The 19,055-nt window shown below is 41.4% G+C and overlaps 2 protein-coding genes across 2 annotated transcripts in view; both read left to right on the top strand.

Moving 5' to 3' along the window:
• Positions 1–5,062: 5,062 nt before the first annotated feature.
• Positions 5,063–19,055, top strand: part of GRIN3A (glutamate ionotropic receptor NMDA type subunit 3A) — a gene marked incomplete at its 3' end in the record, with an annotated part of 139,279 nt that continues 125,286 nt past the window's right edge. Inside the window, exon 1 of the mRNA XM_081237270.1 lies at positions 5,063–5,773. Within this exon, the coding sequence (XP_081093396.1) occupies positions 5,075–5,773 (699 nt within the window). The 5' untranslated portion in view covers positions 5,063–5,074. The remainder of the gene's footprint in view (positions 5,774–19,055) is intronic.
• On the top strand, positions 11,455–12,289 carry LOC308618815 (nuclear transport factor 2). Its single transcript, XM_081237086.1, has one exon. It carries the CDS (start codon positions 11,531–11,533, stop codon positions 11,912–11,914), a length of 384 nt encoding a protein of 127 aa, XP_081093212.1. The 5' UTR covers positions 11,455–11,530; the 3' UTR covers positions 11,915–12,289.

Raw genomic sequence — 19,055 nt, 5'->3', positions numbered from 1 at the left:
CTGGGGTAAAATAATTTACACTAATGTGTGATGGACAGTCCCATAATCATGAGAGTTATTTTCATTTTTAGAAGAGGATGACTACTGCCAAAATTAATGCCTAATTAGTAGAATATAGGATAATGTTACAAGGTTTCAAGTCGACATAGCCTTTTTTTTTAACTAGGGGAACAAGAAAAAAATAATTAAGCTTTATATAGATGAGCCCTCAGGGTCTGCTCCTCTAAACTGACTTGTTTTTTTTCTAGATTCTCTAGATACATTCCCTCCTCAAATTCTGCTACCATGGTTCCTCTACCAACTCCACATATTTTTTGGTTTGTTTGTTTCTACCCAGAAAGCTTCTTATAACCATGAGGTCTCTCGCAATAGAGACAGAGAAGTTGATGTGGGAGAGGGCATAATTGGGCTCATGCGTGTTATTAGTTAAAGGTGAGAACACTTTTCATCTGAATATTGATTTTAAAAACCTACACGGTTACTATTGCATAAAAGACAGACCCAGATAGAAACATGCCATTTAATACTGTTGCCAGCTACAAAAACAAAGCTAGATATGGGTAGAACTTGAAATATGTCAGGGTATAGGGAAAAAAAAAAAAAAGATAGTTTTCCAAACCTTTATAAATGTGACAGAACTGATAGCCCTACAAGAAGCTTCCTCTTCCCGTGGAACTTGAAAGGGTTCACAGGAGTCCACGCGCTGCCATGCAGACAACTACCAAGAGCTGTCGCCACAACCCCAGGACACAGGTGAAAGCTTGAGCTCCAGGAGGTTAAATGTCACATCCATACGGAAACAGAGATGAGAACAGCATCCAAGTTCTTGACTCACACAGCATCCTTCACTGCAGCCTTTCCTGGGCTACCTCCGAATATCTCAACTTTCAGTCTACCCGTGATGGGTACCAGAAAACACAGATGTGCACAAAAGCACATTTTAAATTGTGAACATTTGGATTTGTTTTTGTTTATTTGACTCTCCAACGTGGGTTCTTAGATTAGTAGTTCTCACTTCAAATCTGGTAATAAAAAAGAGCTTCATCTTCTCTGAGTGAGCCAATTTCAAAATCTGATTCTTACTACCAACAATGCAGCTGGAATGAACTTAAAATTTCTAATCCACACTGCCACTCACTATGTGATGACTTTGTGCAAATAACTCAACTTTCCTCAGATATGATTTTCTATTCTATATGCAATAAAGTTATTTTACGATTTGACAGTAATATTATCTCTCGTGGATAACTGCAACCGCGTCATACCTGGTCTCCTGACTTCCATCCTAGCCCATCTTTCCTCTACTTATCACCAGAGCAGCTAGAGTGGTCCTGGTAAAACATAAGTCCATAAGTTCTTCTTAACTCTCTCCTTCCCAGTGCCTTCTCATCCCTTTCAGAGTAGAAGTCAAAGTTAATGACTGGCTTACTTTGCCGCCTCCTCATTGCCTGTCTGACCTCACCAGCCATCACTCTTGCACTGGGTCATGTTGCTCCAGCAACTCTGGACCCGTCACTACTCTTCAAACATACTGGAAACACTCCCGCCTCAGGGCCTTTGCACTTGCTGTTTCCTCTGCTCGGAAATTCTTGCTTTAAGTATTCATATGAATCACTTTCTCACCTACCTTTAGGTCTTTATTCAAAAGTAATCTTCTCAGAGGGGTTTACCCTGGCTCCCCTATCTAAAATTACTACCCAGTCTCCTCCATAATACTTCTTTTTTGCTGCTTTATTTTTCCCCTTAGTATCAACTAACACATCCTACATTTACTTACTTGTATGTTTTATTGTCTGTCTCTCCCACTAAAATATAAGCTCGATGTTAGCATTTTGTTCACTCATTAACTATGTGACTTTGTGGAGGAAAAATATATCCTCAACTTCTCTGAACTAGAGTTTATTCGTCTACTCCCCTGGACAGTTCTACAGCAATGCCTGCACATGGTAGGAGTTTCATAAATGGTCACTGAACTCATGACTGAATCTTTAAAAAGCTTTCAAAATTATGACCACTGAAGTGTGAAAAAGGGGAAAGAAAAAGGAAGATGTGGGGAAAGGAGAGAAAAGAATCATGTCAGAGATGTTCAGATTACAGTGATATGGAAAAAGAGAACCAAGCAGCATGAGGAAATGGGAAGGAAATCAGGGTAGCATAATTGAAAAACCCACAAAGAAACAAGAGGAAGCCCAAGAAGGAAGGGCTGCTCTTTACCATTCAAACAGTATTTGAAAGATTTAGCTATAGTTTTATCATGAGCCAGGGCGGCACTGTCCTCAGAACTGTGGGAATCATCCTCTGTTCTATGAACAACCAGTGGAGGCATTCCCCCCAAGGAGTCCAGGACTCGTGAGAGGCCGAAAGAACACACAACGGGCACCAGCAGAACCCATTAACAATTCCCGGCAAGTAAAAACGGAACCCGGGTAATAAAATAAAGTCTAACCTTTGTTTCCTCGGCGCTTAGTCCAGTTTCACTTACTCATGGGGTGCCGGGGCAAAGGCCTCACACTCAGCACTTCAGACCAGAGCTCCCTGCGAGAAATGCTGCATTGACGCCTCAGCTCGGGAGCGGTGTGCAGAAACCGCGCGGGCTACTCAATTCAAGATGGCGGCAGCGGGCCACGCCCACAGACCCTGCGTGCTCTTGGGCGTAAGCAGCACAGCTGTGCCTGCCCGGTGAGGACTCTGCCCCGCCCCACTGACGAGATCCCTATAAAGTAGCCCCACCTGTAGCCTGTCAGGGAAAGCACGTTCTCTGGGGTGCGAGCCTGTACCTCTCTGTTCTCTGACCAAAGAAAAAAACTTTACTTTGCTTCTAAACTGAACTTGGTCTGTTCTATTGGCTCCAAGGACACGGGGCAGTAGGACCCTTGTTAGGGCCTGACTGGAAATGGTTAGTAACACAGCGGCTCTCGAATGCCATTAACAGATGAGATCCAACTGTTCTTCATCACCGACTACTTTCTTGGGAATCTGGTTTGAATATACATGTAATGCCAAGTACTCAGATAATCACTCGAGGGCACGGTCATAATGTGGAATGTCATATTCCTCCATGCACACATACTCATACACAGACAAACACACCTCCTTACTACACAATTAATTGAGTCCCAGTCTTCCTGTAAGGCAAGGACCACAAAATTCTATAGTTTTCTTATTCAGATCCCAATCAGTGGAATCATCTGGAGCAAGAGGAAAGTTCCAGCGTCCATGCATGAGAGCCTCTCTATGGCCTCAGGAAGAATCCTTCCCTTCTGGTTCAGACTCTCCTGTGATTTCCACTTTTGCCTCATGGGAGTCTTTTCTCCGGCATCCCAGTCTTGCAAGAGCTAATTAGAATGTCAGGTAAGGTTAGCTCTGAGATGACTTTCAAGATCTGTGCTGAGGAAAACAACATTCACTTTGCAAGCTTCTGGGGAATTTTATTTACCTAGAGCCTCTTCATCCCAAGGGTTTAAAGCAAGATGGAAACTGTAGCTCATGAATCAAAACAACTCTCCAGAGCTAAAAGCTAGCTGTATTTGCATAACAATTTACCAGATCCAAACAGCAGGGCAAGGTCAGGTAAAATAAATCGCCAAGGTCATGGTTCTCTGGAAGTGTTATTGAAATTCAGAACTCCTGATCCCGGGCGCTTGCTCTGCCCCATGGATATCTCTCCGACTCTCCTTCTAAATGAAACTGTGGCATAAAATAAAATAAATGTACTGTATGTGTGGAAACCACAGGCCTACACTTAACCCTCTCCTTCCTTCTAACTCCAGATCTTTCAGATCATGGAGGTAAAGATCAAATGATAACTCACTGACCTCATTGTATTACCACACAAATGAAAGCACTTATTAGTAACAGTGATTTGGAGGACCCTTGGTCTAAACTACAAACTGCTGTTGACTGTGCTTGAAAGTATACTTTCAAAGTATTTTAAATCTCTTTAATTTCTTGATCAAATAATTGCTTCGAATTCACTATTATAATTTTGAGAACCCCAAAACATTGGGATCCTTAAAAATTGGCAAAGGTCCATGCGCCAGAGAGCAGGAAGCCGAGATTCAACGTGTATATGATTCTTGCTTTAATACCCTCAGCTAGAAAAACCGTTAAAGAAAGACATCGAAGAGAAGCTTCTTAAAATCACGGCCTCTTTCAACCTACTGGATTTCAGATCCTCAGGCGCAACTCCGAATCCAGAACTCTCCCTCTTAGGTCGCAAGAAATTTCGCAAATTATGACCCCTAGCCTTGAAGGGGAGAGAACTTGCCAGGGGCGCGGGAAGCGCCACCCGGGAATCTCACGAACAGTGGGCGTCTAGCACAGCCAAGCGACAGGCTGGCGCCAGGGCTCAGCAGCAGAGAGGCGCCGGCTGAGGCGGGGAGAACTTTGCGCTCCCAGCAGAACCACCCTTTGCTGGCCAGTCGCGTCGCTCCTCTGAGGAAGCCAGCGGCAGCGGCGACTGGGCGAAAAAAAGGACGAAAGAAAGGAAGAGAGGAAGTAGCGAAGGAAGAAGAAAAATGAAGCGAGCGCTGGGAGAGCCCGCGAGAGGGTGGCCGACGGTGGAGCAAGGAGGATTTGGCTGCTTTTCCGCACCCCGGGCGTGAACGCCTTCTCCTGCGCGACCCCAAGGAAATAAGTGGGTCTCGCCTGGGCGAGACAAGAATCCAAGTGAGAACCTTGCCTCCTCGGTCACCGTTGCCCCCTAGGAATCCCAGCCGCTTCTCAGTCCTGCTTCCCCGCGGGGCCGGACGCAGTGCCCAAGCCGCCCTGCGGATGGGGCGGACGGGGACCAAGCGCCCAAGCCGCGGGTGACCAGCGCCGCCCGCCCCGCTCAGCGCAGGGACCGGGCGGGCAGAGGATGCGAGGCGGAGGGACTTGGGAGCAGGTCCCGAGACTGCCTAGGGCGTGCTAGGCTCCAACTTGGATGGCCCGGAGTCCGCTTCAGCTCCTGGGACAGCTTCGCAGCGCGGAGTGAGCTGCCAGCGGAACCTGGGGGCGGAGACCTTAGGCGGAGGCTGCCCGGGAGAGAGCCGGGGTCAGGAGGGGGCGCGCTTTCTCCCTGCGGGTCTCAGTAATGAGGAGACTGAGTTTGTGGTGGCTGCTGAGCAGGGTCTGTCTGCTGCTGCCGCCGCCCTGCGCACTGGTGCTGGCCAGGGTGCCCGGCTCCTCCTCGCACCCGCAACCCTGCCAGATCCTCAAGCGCATCGGACACGCGGTGAGGGTGGGCGCGGTGCACTTGCAGCCCTGGACCACGGCCCCCCGCACGGCCAGCCGCGCCCCAGACGGCAGCCGGACAGGCGCCCAGCGAGATGAACCTGAGCCAGGGACTTGGCGGCCCCCGGCGCCCTCGCCGGGCGCACGCTGGTTGGGGAGCGCCCTGTATGGCCGGGGGCCGCCGGGCGCACGGAAGCCCGGGGAGGGCGACCGGGCCGAGACCCTGTGGCCTCGGGATGCCCTCCTCTTCGCCGTGGACAACCTGAACCGAGTGGAAGGGCTGCTGCCCTACAACCTGTCTTTGGAAGTAGTGATGGCCATCGAGGCAGGCCTGGGCGATCTGCCGCTCTTGCCCTTCTCCTCCCCTAGCTCGCCGTGGAGCAGTGACCCTTTCTCCTTTCTGCAGAGCGTGTGTCACACCGTGGTGGTGCAAGGGGTATCGGCGCTGCTCGCCTTCCCCCAGGGCCTGGGCGAGATGATGGAGCTCGACTTGGTCAGCTCCGTCCTGCACATTCCAGTTATCAGCATCGTGCGCCACGAGTTTCCGCGGGAGAGTCAGGTGAGAGGAGTCTGGCGCGTGGAGTGGAGATGGGCACCGCTGGGGGCCGGGATGGTAGCGGGGGCGGAGGGAGGGCGGAGGAAGAGAACGCGGATGAAGACCTGAGGGTCGTGGGGCTTTGCAACTTTGATATTGTTTAAGGATCGGATCATATCCGTAGGTTATAGGCAGAAGGATCTCAGTAGAAGTAAAATAAAACATTTTAAAGCGCAGATGGAAATAAAATGAGAGGTAGAGTAGCAGATGGAAGTAAGGAAGTGGGAGAATATGCGAAAAAATCTTCACGTTTTGACCAGTTGGGAGATACCTAGTGGATACCCTATGGAAGTATTGAATAGAAGTCGAAGTTCAGGAGCGTGGAGAGCAGTCGAGGTTCTAATGACTAGCGCGGGGAATGGGCACAGAAGATCCCAGACTTCCAGTCTTTCACTCCCCTGAGGAACTCTAAAAGCACCTGTCGGAAAGAGCACCTGCCCCTTCTGACTTCTTTAGACGATGTCCCTGAGCTTTAAGGCGACGGTGTAAAGAAGAAAACACCTCCCTCTGAATTCCTTTGAATAAACAGGAAATCTGCAATTAGTACAGAAGCAATAGGTAGAGTGGTTAATTAGTCTTGGGTATTGAAAGGCATTAGAAGTATTATCTGATACCATAAAAATGGATGGGAGGACTCATTTGGGATTGTTTCTTTGTCCCTACTCTCTCTCTATGTGATGTGGGTTCAAAGACTGGCTATATTTAGTTGTGTTCAGCCCATTTCTGCTCCAATTATCTAGAAGTAAAGAAGACTATAATGATTTAGTTTCCTATGGGTTAAAATATATATATATATATATATATATAGTTTCAATAAAGGAAGCTATTTGAGAACTTAACTGTTGACAATAAGATAAATATTTACGGAGAAGGTGGGGTCCTTTTAGCAAAGGGAGTTTTCTGCATTTTGTGCATTAGTTTTTAATAAAATATCAAGCATTATTGAGTCTTGCACAAAGTATTTATGAAACAAATAGGTAGTTGGTGTTGGTCCCATTTTAAAAACTGAGAAACTGAGGAAAGTTCTGGGGCTTGATCAACATTGGTTGGTGTACTAATAATAGAGTCCAGACTCGGGAAAATTTCTAACTCTATATCATTTTCATTCTATCACTGTAGCTGGAAAAAAATTTTCTAATCTCTCTTCCACTTTTGATATATATACAGAGATAAAAAAATAAAATGAGTAAGAGCAAATATATGTGAAAAGTTTGATCAAATCTACGTGTAAAATATAAAGAGAGTACTAAAGGTTTCTTTTCCTAGAAAAATGAATCTTGCATTTTTAATTTTAGGAAGGGCAGCCTCAGGCTACTTTCAGCAGTTGCCCAGAAGATTTATATTTAATGCTGAACTGTAGAGATTTGATCTGCAGAGTGCAGGCTAATTAACTTTTATCTGAAATATTTCTGTCACCTGAATCTGAATGGCTGTAGGCAGCAGATGAGAAGGCATGGAAAACACAGGTGCACAATGCTGCCAATGCCCAGAGTGTTATAAACATGAAATTGCATCCATAAGGTGTATCATTATTAATAGATATGCAGAATAAGATCTAACAAATGCAAGAGTCAGCATCACTTGCTTCTTATCATTGCTTCTTTATTACCTAATACTTCATACATGCCAATAGTGTTCACATTCTCCAGACTCCTTTCCATTTGTAGATTGTTTGGCAAGAGTCTTAAAGAGCTAGAATTTTCCCCAAAAGTAGTGTTCCTTAGTTAGCAGTGAAATTGTCTGTGCTCCATGATGAATTTTTATAGTATACAGCACACTACAACTTGGAGACCAGAGAAACTGTGAAGAAGCATCTAGAATAAGTAAATTTCAAAGCTTTAGGACCACTGAAGGATGAAGAGTCCTCCAGGGACAACTCTTGCAACCCTTGTATTTTAAATCACTGTTGTCATTGTTACTTTCATGGCACACATCTTGAAAGGGAGGGATTATTTTATTAACTCAGATCTAGTTTGGCCAACTGAGGACATTTTCTTTCATTTATCTTTGTATTTTAAACTCAAACATATCTAACCTGTCTTACTTTTAGTATATAATTTAAATGTCATTCTATAATGTCCTATATTTAAAATGTCCAGCTCAATGTCAAGTCACTGTAACATGTAACTTTAGGATATGACCACCATCTGCTTTCAGCAAAAATAATAACTGATCTTCCCCGGCTTCTGAAAAGTGGACCTTTCTCTAATACAATGATGTGATTTTTTTTTAAACTTTCTAAATATAAAAGAATGATGAAGTCATTTTACACATTAAATCAAATTGACTTAATTTAGCCATTGTCCTTATTAGAATCTATGCCCAGTGACCTAATTTGTTGACTGTGCCAGTGCATGATTAAAGGATTCTAGAAGAGAGTGGACTTGTCCACACAATCAGACAAATCAAAATTGCTTTTAGAGCAGGAGCAGCAACAATGTTTTCTCCCACTTTCTTTTGGGCTACTGATTTCTTTCATATGAAACCTTTAATTAGTAAATAATGGTTTTGATAGCATCCTGCCACAACTCCTGAATGGAAAGAGATACCACTGATATGATCAAACCCCTGAGAGCAGCATCGTCGTTTTATTTCAGTATACTATTTATTCGAAACATAAACACATAGGTTCATCAGCTTGGAAGGAACCAACTTCCTTCAATCAGGGAAATCCATTAAAATAAGATAGTTAGCTACCCACTTTTGGAAACCGTATGTGTATTATCACTACATAATAAAAGCTTAATACAACATTACATATAGGATAGAGTCAAAGCATGCTTCTACCCCAAAAATTCTGACTTTATCACACCCAAACCTCCACTTGAGGCCAACTAAATTCTGTTCCCATGACCTTCAAATAATGATTCTACACACGGATGCAGTTAACATTTACATTTAAGTAACATTCAGCTCCTCCAGTTCTTTCTCTTCACTCCCCCCACTACTTTTTCTTCTGAGAGTTTGTATTGTTTCTCCAAAGTTAATGCCTCAAATTTACCTTCTGAGGTAGTGACAGATACACATTTCTTTCTAAAATGTGTATCTCATGTTAATTCCATATTGGTTTCATTAGGCAGGGTTAATGGAGTAATATAATTGGCTTAGATTCAAACCCATGCAATTAAAAGGTGACCACACTACTATTTTCTTCTCTTGTTGAATGTACCATGTGCCTGTCTCGAGAGCCATATATGCTAACTAATTAGCATATGTTTATTCCCATGGAAATGTAAGTGTTTTGGATGGTCCATTTTTATAATACAGGGCAAAGTACTGAATTCTGTTTATTAGAATTTCGCTAGCATGGTGCCACTTTTGTATGGTACAAGGGACAAAGCAATGATATCACAATATAACTTACGTGCCTCATGAGGGGACAAGTAAAGGACATTTATTTTTAAAACATCTGCTCTCAACTGTGATGGTTTTCCTTGACTTTCTCTATTCAAGGTACTGTTCTCTCTCCTCTGGGGGAAATGTATTCTGCAATTCATGATGAATGGCTGATAGTAGCACCTAATTGTTGCTGACTTGAAGATAAATGATTTCAAATTAAATGTCAAGTGATGCAAAACTTTTCTTAGCAGTGATCTTTTACAGGTTCCTCTTGAAAAACAGAGACCTGGGATTAATTTGGAAGTTTTAATTTCCATTCTGGGAATTTTGTTTACAACACTTACTTATTTTTCTAGATAAATAGAGCAGAAGAGACTAGCACACACCATTCATTGGGCAATTAATCTGTCTCACCCCTTTTCTTTGCGCCTGCCATAGAATAGTCATAGAGAATCTTGGGTCTTGATCCCCTTGGCTATTACATCTTGGAGTTAACTTATGATTGAATCAACTGAAAACCAATTTTGGTGTCTAATTCCTTAATGTTTTATCTTCTGGTGTGGCAGAAATCACCTTGGATTTTGTGCCACTAGATTTTATTTCATGAATACCTCCAGTCAAATTCCAGTCATGTTGGTTAAATGAGCATGACATAATGGAAGGTATATTAAATAGTACCCAAAAAAAGACTCAGTGTATCTCTGCCTCTTACTGGCCATGGAATCTTAGTGACTCTATCTGTGAGCATCTAGGCTTGTCAATCAAAAGAAGGTTACTTTACCAATCTGACAGAGTTGTTGTGTGAATCAAATAAGAAAGTGAAGTACTTTGGAAAAATTTATAGTGTTAGCTAAATAACCAGTAGAGAGGTGTTGGTTTTGATCTGATAAGAATCATTCTAGTCCTAATTCACCACTAATTCTCCATTAGTTGCTACTAATCAAAATAGAATGTGATTCACAGTGTAACATGTCTTCATCTTCCACCTTACTCTCTACCCACTCCCTCATTTTATTTTTCTTAAAAAAAAAAAGTAAGTGGGTTTAGCACCCACCCCCGAAAAGAACTATGTTCCTAACTAGCTTGCACCCTTGCCTAGGATTAGAAGACATGCCATAGGTACTGTTTCTATACCAATGGCAAATCTTTATAAATGCACATCATCAATGCAGTTTCTAGAGCCTTAGGTATTGCCATAGAAGCTTCAATAAGATGCCCAAGGTTTTTCAGAAATGTTGGTCTCTCTCATTTCTCCTATAGGAGAAATTGTAGTAAATTCCTCATGAGACTACGGACACACAGTCTAACCTCTCTACCCCAACTCTGCCTACCACACCACTAAGCCCACTGTTTGGCTCATCTGACATTATTTTCTTGGCAAGTCTTTCTTAATAAAGAAGGCAGTGTGTTGGTTCATATTTGGTTCATACTGGCACAAGCTCCTTATCTCATCTTGGATAGACAACAGTTTGCAAACCAGCTACTTTGAGTATCATTGCCCTAGGCAAATATGTGGAGCTCTCATAGCAAGGTATTGTACACTTTAGTGGCACCACGAAATGCAGAGATGAGAATCTCATTGTCTTTTCTCCTGCCTACTCTAGCTACTGCCATTCACATACACAAAAGAGAAACAGTACAGCACTAGAAATGGGATGCAGAATCTCTAAAACTAGGCAAGAAGGAAGAAAGAACATCTCAGCATCTGCCACATTGCTTTCTGAGTAAATGCATGAATAACAAACTAATGGCAATCTTTAAGCCACTCATTTCTTTCTCAGATCTTTCCTGTATGGGATGGTGGGAGAAGAGAGCAATGGGGAAAAGGTAAACAAGGAGTAAGCCAGCCACCTTCCCTCAACCTAACACCTCAGCTAGACTTTCAGATCTCCTGACTGTGAAGGAGTCAGACACTTTCAGGGGAGACTGTGTTTCTCCTGTACTGAGGGAGTCAGTTGATCCTACTTACCTGGGCTGGTATAATGTCAGCTGGAGTAAACTCTGACCCTGAAAAGCTAATATCTGCTTGGACAGGGATGGTCTGTCTGTAGAGATGAGCCTTCAAGGGTTCAAGTGGTAAAGAATTAAGCAGGATGACTTCTCTTTTAGTGAGGCTGATTTATGCCTCATTGCTTTTCATTTGAGACAGATTTAGGAAAAAACCCAGCCATATATATTTTTGTAGAATGTATGCTTTTCAAGGCTCCTTCACAAATGCGCTTAGAGCAAGCATCCTTTTAACAGTCCTGTGAGGTAAATAACAATGTATAGACAACATAAAAGGACTAAAAGAGTTATGGGCAGACCGCGCTGGGTTGCCGCCGCTGCTGCCGCCATCGTGCCAGCCCCTCGGGTCTCAACGAGGCCGGGTGACGCTCCAGAATGGGAGACAAGCCAATTTGGGAGCAGATTGGATCCAGCTTCATTCAACATTACTACCAGTTATTTGATAACGACAGAACCCAACTAGGCGCAATTTATATTGATGCGTCATGCCTTACGTGGGAAGGACAGCAATTCCAGGGGAAAGCTGCCATTGTGGAGAAATTGTCTAGCCTTCCGTTCCAGAAAATCCAGCATAGCATCACGGCGCAGGACCATCAGCCCACGCCCGATAGCTGCATCATCAGCATGGTTGTGGGCCAGCTCAAGGCCGATGAAGACCCCATCATGGGGTTCCACCAGATGTTCCTATTAAAGAACATCAATGATGCTTGGGTTTGCACCAATGACATGTTCAGGCTTGCCCTGCACAACTTCGGCTGACCTCCTCCCAGCCAGGCACTCATGCTGTTTCCTCCTCCCTCCTCTTCCCGATATTATTCATGCTCCTCCAGATGCTCCAAATATCATACACAAATGAGCAGGGCCGCGGTGGGAGTGGGCGCAGTGCGCTACTGCTGCCGAGGTATTGTGCATGATGTTTGGACGCTAGACTAGTTGCATCTGACGGGAGAAGTTTGTGTTGTACCAGCGCATGCCTTGGAAAGACTTAAGTAATGCGAAAGGTTGTATTTTTTTTTTTTTTAATCTACTGACAAGTTGCTCTAGTAACCCAAAGAAGTGAAGGAGAAAGCAGCTGCCTCACTACCGAGATATTGATTTGTTCAGATGTTTCAATGCCTCATGATACAATAAAACCACGAAAATTTTCTTAAAAAAAAAAAAAAAGTTATGCATTGTAGGAAGTGAGACGTCACCAAGAGGAAAACAGACTAAAAGCTCCTTCTGAATTTAGTGTATTTGTCAGCCTACAATCCGAGAACAGACTGGATCCATCACTGCTTTTGAATTATTGCAGAAAAAAGAAAGATAAAAGAGAGATCTACTTCTAGGTTCCATGGTTTAAAGCATATTTCACACTAAATATCCAATAATAGAAGTTTATTACATATTAACTTTGTCTTCATTTTTCTTATATGCACAAAAAATAGTGGAATAAAAAAAGTGCAAGATTAACTTGGAAGACTAACCACTTGATCTAAATGAAAAATCATTCTTTACAGCATGATATCTAAATGTAGCACCTGCTGCTGTACCAATTAAACCATTATATTAGTGCACAGTCTGCTGACAATGACTTTTAAATTATGAAGTAGAGGTCAATACTTCTTAAACAAATTTTCGTTTTCTGGCTTACATGTCGTAAGTGATAGTTCAAAGTCCTCCATGATGAACACCAAATTTTGATAAGCTGTACAAGACACATTCATTGTCAACTTTCCTGAGAAACAGAGATCTATTTCTTAATTTATTACTTAACAAATACTTTTTAATAAAGTATTGATACCAAGTGTGTTTATTTCAGAATAAAAAGTTGTTACCAAATATAAAAAAAAAGTTTAATTAAATGAATCATGATATATCAATATCTTTACAATGGAATACTGCATACCCATTCAAAATGAAAATATTTGTTGACACAGAGAGATAAAAAGTGTACATTGTATGTAAAGTGTAACCTTCTGTAAAATATAAAGTCTAGAATTTTATTTATAAAAATGTTAAATGTGATTGTAACTGAATGGTAGAAGTCCACATTTTCCCCTGTGCATGCTTCTATTGATATTTTTCTAAAAATAAGTATGTATTACCTACACAATTAAAAATAATAAGAGAAAAAAAGACAAGTTACCTTCACATTTCCTCACCAGTGCTTTTAATACTTCATATGAAAGTATAGACTTCAGGAACAAATTAATTGTAGTATATGTTTAAATTTATCCTTTCACATCTGTATTTCAATTTTATCCTCACAATTATTTTGTGAAGTGAGCAAGACAGTATTTATTTTACAGACAATAATAACATAGATGGAAGAAATACAAAGTAGAGGTTAAGAGAATAGGTTTTTGAGAAGCACAGACCTATGTTTGAATCTTAGCTCTACAACTTTCTAGACATCTTTCCTTGAGAAAACATGCCTGATGTCTCTATGCCTCAATTTTTTTTTTTTTTTTTTTGCGGTACGCTGGCCTCTCACTGTTGTGGCCTCTCCCGTTGTGGAGCACAGGCTCCGGACGCGCAAGCTCAGCGGCCATGGCTCACAGGCCCAGCCGCTCCGCGGCATGTGGGATCTTCCCGGACTGGGGCACGAACCCACGTTCCCTGCATGGGCAGGCGAACTCTCAACCACTGCGCCACCAGGGAAGCCCAGAGCACTGTGTATTCTTATTCCAATGATCATTCTTTTAGCACATAGTGTTGATGTAGCTTATTAAAAAAACTAAAATAATCAGAATAAGAACTCAAATATTCTAGCTTGCTCTCTCCAGAGTACTTCTACATGCATTTTCAGTATGTATATGATATTTAGGCTTAAGATATCTGGTTCCAGTGGACCAAGCCTAAGAAAAAGAAAAAAAAAATTCTTCTGTTTTGAAACCCCACTTAGAATTCCAACTCACTGAGGTGCACCTCAGGTTAGGTATGTATAAATTTGGTCAGCAATGAAGTGAACTTTGAGGTCCAGTTTCAACTAGTTGCTTTTTTTGTATGGATTCTAAATGATTGGATCTTTGGACCAGTTACGTCAGAGGTAAAAAGTAGTGTTCTGTTTCTATCTGTCGGTATTAGTGAGGAATTCACAAGTCTAATCTACTACCCTGATTTCTCGTAGGAGGCTTCTAGGAACTAAACTTAAGGAACAGTAGAAACATGACCCAGTTGATGGTCTAGACTTCTTGGGGGAGAAGGGGAGAAAGGGGTTGTTAGAAAGGGGAGAGTCTCACCTGACATGGATTGAATGTTCAGAAGTTTCCCTTTTTTTCATGGAGGCTTTATCCATACTAATGGAACTGACTTGTGGCATTTATTAGATCAAAGTTTAGACAGTAGCACTGTTATATACTAAGGATTATAAAAAAGGATATCCATAAGGAAGACTGGTTGAATCCTGACTATAACAAAATTGTTTGATGCGTACAATTTTCAGGGACTTTTAAAATGTGTACCGCTTTTCTGATTATAAAAGTAATGCATATGTGCTACTACCCCATGGGTGTCCTCATATAACCTTGAGTAACATTTTGATATATTTTATTCTCTCAAGGATAATGGTTTAAAATTTTTAGAAACACTTGGGTCCAAGTAAAAAAAGCCTTATTGTCACTCCAATTGGATGATGGCATCAAAGAACAGGAGAAAGGAATTCATCTTTTTTTTTTTTCCTGAAAAGTCAGAGTTGACATGGCTTTTGAAGCATGGACATTCTGAGTTGATGGTGTTTCTGTATTAAAAGGTGGTATTTCCTTTGTATTTGAGTCTAGCTTTATATTTTCATTGCTCTGCAAGTGCTAAGCCTGTACAGTTCCAGACAATGGCTCTGTCTGGATATTTCAGTAGCATTCTTAGGAATGACTTAGACATGGGTTGTCACTACTTTCTTCTCAGTTAGGGGTGGTCATTAACTGAACTTTCAGTATCAAGCACTTTGATGGCTGCACAACCTGCATACAATCAATTGGTGTATTTTTCTATTGAAAGCCTCAACTCAAAGCCAAACAAAAGTTGGGTGAATACTCTCCAGTTTAAAAATAAAAATTTTTATTTCCATAAACGAAGTTAGATGCTCAGCATGTCTTTATCTAATAGAATTACAATCTGGCTCAGTTGTGGAATTCTATTTGTTCAGTCCCAACCAGATGTACTTAAACATGGATTCCATTAAACAAAGAATTTGCTTCTATGTGTTGTGAATTTTATAGGTTCATATAGAGCACAGTTATTGTTTTAATGCTATACAAGGAGTTAATTTGAGTCACGTCACACAGTGTGTTATACACATAAGGAAATGCTTCGGTGTATACCTGAAAATGAATGATAAATGCAAACCTGAATGAATCCAATGTGCCTTCACCTGGTTGCAGGCACAGGGCGCCATCTAGTGGTCTCTAAAATATAGCTTTAAGTTAGAGCATCCTAAGAATCCAACCTCTAAAGGCAGGAAAGGACTCCAAGCAGCGCTTAGTCCATTTCTTGGTCTTTTGACTATGGGAAATCTAGGTTAGTCCATCTAAGAAAAGATCTTCTTCTGCCTTCTAAGAAGATCCAACAATCTCTGCTGTTCTGTCACCATAATTGCAGTTATAAACCTTAAAGTAAGATATCTCAGAGTGTGTGTCTAGAGAGGTTGGGAGGAAAATGTGAATGACTAACTTTAGAAATGTAGGATAGGGCCTCCCTGGTGGCGCAGTGGTTGAGAGTCCGCCTGCCGATGCAGGGGATACGGGTTCGTGCCCCGGTCTGGGAGGATCCCATATGCCGCGGAGCGGCTGGGCCCGTGAGCCATGGCCGCTGGGCCTGCGCATCCGGAGCCTGTGCTCCGCAACGGGAGAGGCCACAACAGTGAGAGGCCCGCATACCACAAAAAGAAAAAAAAAAAAAAAAAAAAAAAAAAAAAAAAAAGAAATGTAGGATAGATAATTATTTTTAGCAGCTGTATTTACTATCACTCTGGTTTATGATGCAGCTTGAAAAGATGTAGCCATTTTATTGTGTTAAGCATATCATTTGTTCCTTTATTTCTGATTATTAAAAATTATGTTCTTTGTAGATAATTTTTAAAGTTAATAACATGCCAAAGAATGAAATTAAAATCACCCATAAACCCACAGCCCAGAGATCTAGACACATGTATGTGTTATAAAATTGGGATCATGATATTTTATGAAATTGTTTAACTTATGTATTACAAACATCTTCCCATATCATTAATGATTTTTCTATTTTTTTTAATGGCTAGATAGTTTGAATGAGTTGTTTCATGATTTGTTGAACCAACCCCTGTTGTTTGGACCAGGTATTTACTGTGAAAGGATAAATAACACTGCTACTAATGGGACTTTACCAGACTCATCCTCCTTAGTTTTTGGTGCTGTGGAACACCCTCTACTTGAGTTCTGTGACACCATTATGGTTTCCTTTTTTCTTTTCTTTTCTTTTTTTTTTTTTTTTTTTTGGCCATTTCATTGTCTTTTACTGATTGCGCTTCTTGTATTCGACCTCTTGTAGTAATAACCATAGTGCTGGGCTGTCCAATATTGATAGCTACTAGCCCTATATGAATACTTAATTTTAAGTTTTTGAAAATCTTATAAAATTTAAAAGTCAGTTTCTTTGGCACTCTAAACCCATTTCAAGTGCTCAGTGGCTACATGCGGGTAGTAGTTCCTATGTTTGACAGCACAGATATACATTTTCCATCTTCACACAAATTCTGTTGGACAGTTTTACTGCCGTCTGGGCCTTGGAGTTTGAAGGAACAGAAACCTCACTCCATGGAGCTCAAAAACAAGGGATTTGTGCTGAAAAACTACAGGAAAATGACAAGGAGTGGAACTGCTTGAGGAGAAGCTGGACTGCACCACTGGGGAGTGTTGGGCAGCTACTCTCTTCTTCCCTTCCTCTGGGGCCCAAAAGCTCTTCTCTTGGCTCTCACTTCTCATCTGCTCCATCCTCCTGTCTGGACAGCAGCTTCTTCCTCTGCCCTGCTATAACTTCTGCATGGACGTGGTTCTAATGTACCATGACAGGACTTAGCCTGAACTCTGTATGACTTTATAACTCTAATCAAATCATCTGACTGTGTTCCTTAAATCTCATAGCCCACATTCGCCAGACACCTGATTGGCTCAACCCACATAGAATGGTTTCCCCTCCATGCCAAGTTATATGTCCTCCCTTACTCCAAACAGCAGTGACCAGCCTCCCAAGTTAACTGCTCAATATAAAGCTTAGAATACAGCAAGAAATAAAATAGCAAAGCCCTTGCTCTTAAAGAACTTATATTCTAGTCAGGGAGGCAGACAATAAGACATACAAACAAATAAATATATAATATGGTATTATTAAGTAAAGGCAAGTACAATGGAGAAAATAAATCAGGGTAAAGGATTAAAGAATGATGACGGTTAGTCACAAAGTCCTGTCTGAAGAGGTGACATTTGACCAGAGATTGAAGTAAGGAGTGAGCCATGCAAATTTCTGAGGGAAAAGCATAACAAGCAAAGAGAACAAAAGTGCAAAGACCCTGAGGTAGGAATGAGCATAGCAATAAATATTTGTTGAATCCATAACACTATTTGCTAACAAGTTCAAACAATTTCAAAGAAGGAGGTATAAATAATGAGGTAATAACGAGCTTTAGTACACTCCTACATCTGGGCATTTCCCAAGGTTGAGACTCTTGATTTTGTCTCTTTGCATATGGCAACACCAGGAATTTCTAACTGGAATCTCCAGTTATATCTCTCATTCTCACCTTAAACTCAAAATATTTAAAGACATCCTGAGATGGTGTCCCCTCCCACCTATAACAAGATTTCTCATAGCATCTTTGACTTCTCCCTTTTCTTGGCATCTGGTTCTGTTGCCTTCCTCAGTATGTTTTGCATGTCCTTATTCTTCCTTCTTATTTTCACAGGACATTAGCTCCTCCCACCCATACTCTTGAATAGCCCCTAATATCTCTAGTTCCTTTCCTCCAAATCATTCTGCACACCACTGCTAGATAAATCTTCTTAAAGCAAAGCAACTTTCATTCATTTATTCATTCTTTCATTCAGCAAACATAAAGTATACTGCACTGAGTCTAATGCCTCCCCATTGCTCAAAACACACTTTACTATGGCAATATTATCATTTTTCCACTCATCAACACTCCTGATGGATGAAACCCATACCTTAATAACAATCACTACAAGAGTAATTCACAAAATTGGAGCAGGATCCACCAGCCTTAAAGGAATATATCAGAATCTCTAGCTTTTTTGAATATAGTTCAAAAAAGCATTCCATCCCCAAATCCCAAGATTCTGACATGCCTCCCCTAAAGCCAGAGAAATACAGGTCAATAACTATCAATCTTACAGAACCTGGTCCTCAAGGCCTTCCACAAACATGTGCAGATAATTCTTTCCAGTTCGTGACATTCTGTTGAGATACAGGTGCCCAGAAAGCATAAAATCTCTAGGAATTAAAATGTGTGTGTGATTTCTTTTTAAAAAATCAATAAATGTAAATCATTATATTAAAAAGCATTTCTCTGTTATATATCTATATAGAAAGATATGCACCAAGTTGTCGTGATTTGCAGATGAATTAATCTCTAATACAGAATTGATTTTTCCATTAAAACAATGTTATCTGTGGCTGTTAAGACCTCAGGCCAGGACACAAGAGCCTGTTTGATCATAATATAGCAGAACTCTGATTTTTATAGTTCTGTAGACACCAAACACTATCTGTAACAAGGCTCTTCTTGTTTGAGATCAAGGGGATGTGGAGTGAGGAGGGGAACCAGAAGACCTGTCTTCAACAACCATCTGTATGGCTTTGGAAACCTCTCTGAGCCTCAATTTCTTCCATTATAAATTATAAATAGTACTCATTAAACAGGTATTTATTG

This window comes from Mesoplodon bidens (assembly GCF_964165515.1).
Source record: "Mesoplodon bidens genome assembly, chromosome: 6".
NCBI classification, from domain to species: Eukaryota; Metazoa; Chordata; class Mammalia; order Artiodactyla; family Ziphiidae; genus Mesoplodon; species Mesoplodon bidens.
This window is presented reverse-complemented; position numbering and strand designations above follow the sequence as displayed.

Excerpts from the sequence above, each read along its gene's own strand:
- LOC308618815 (XM_081237086.1), top strand. The coding sequence starts at position 11,531 with ATGGGAGACAAGCCAATTTGGGAGCAGATTGGATCCAGCTTCATTCAA.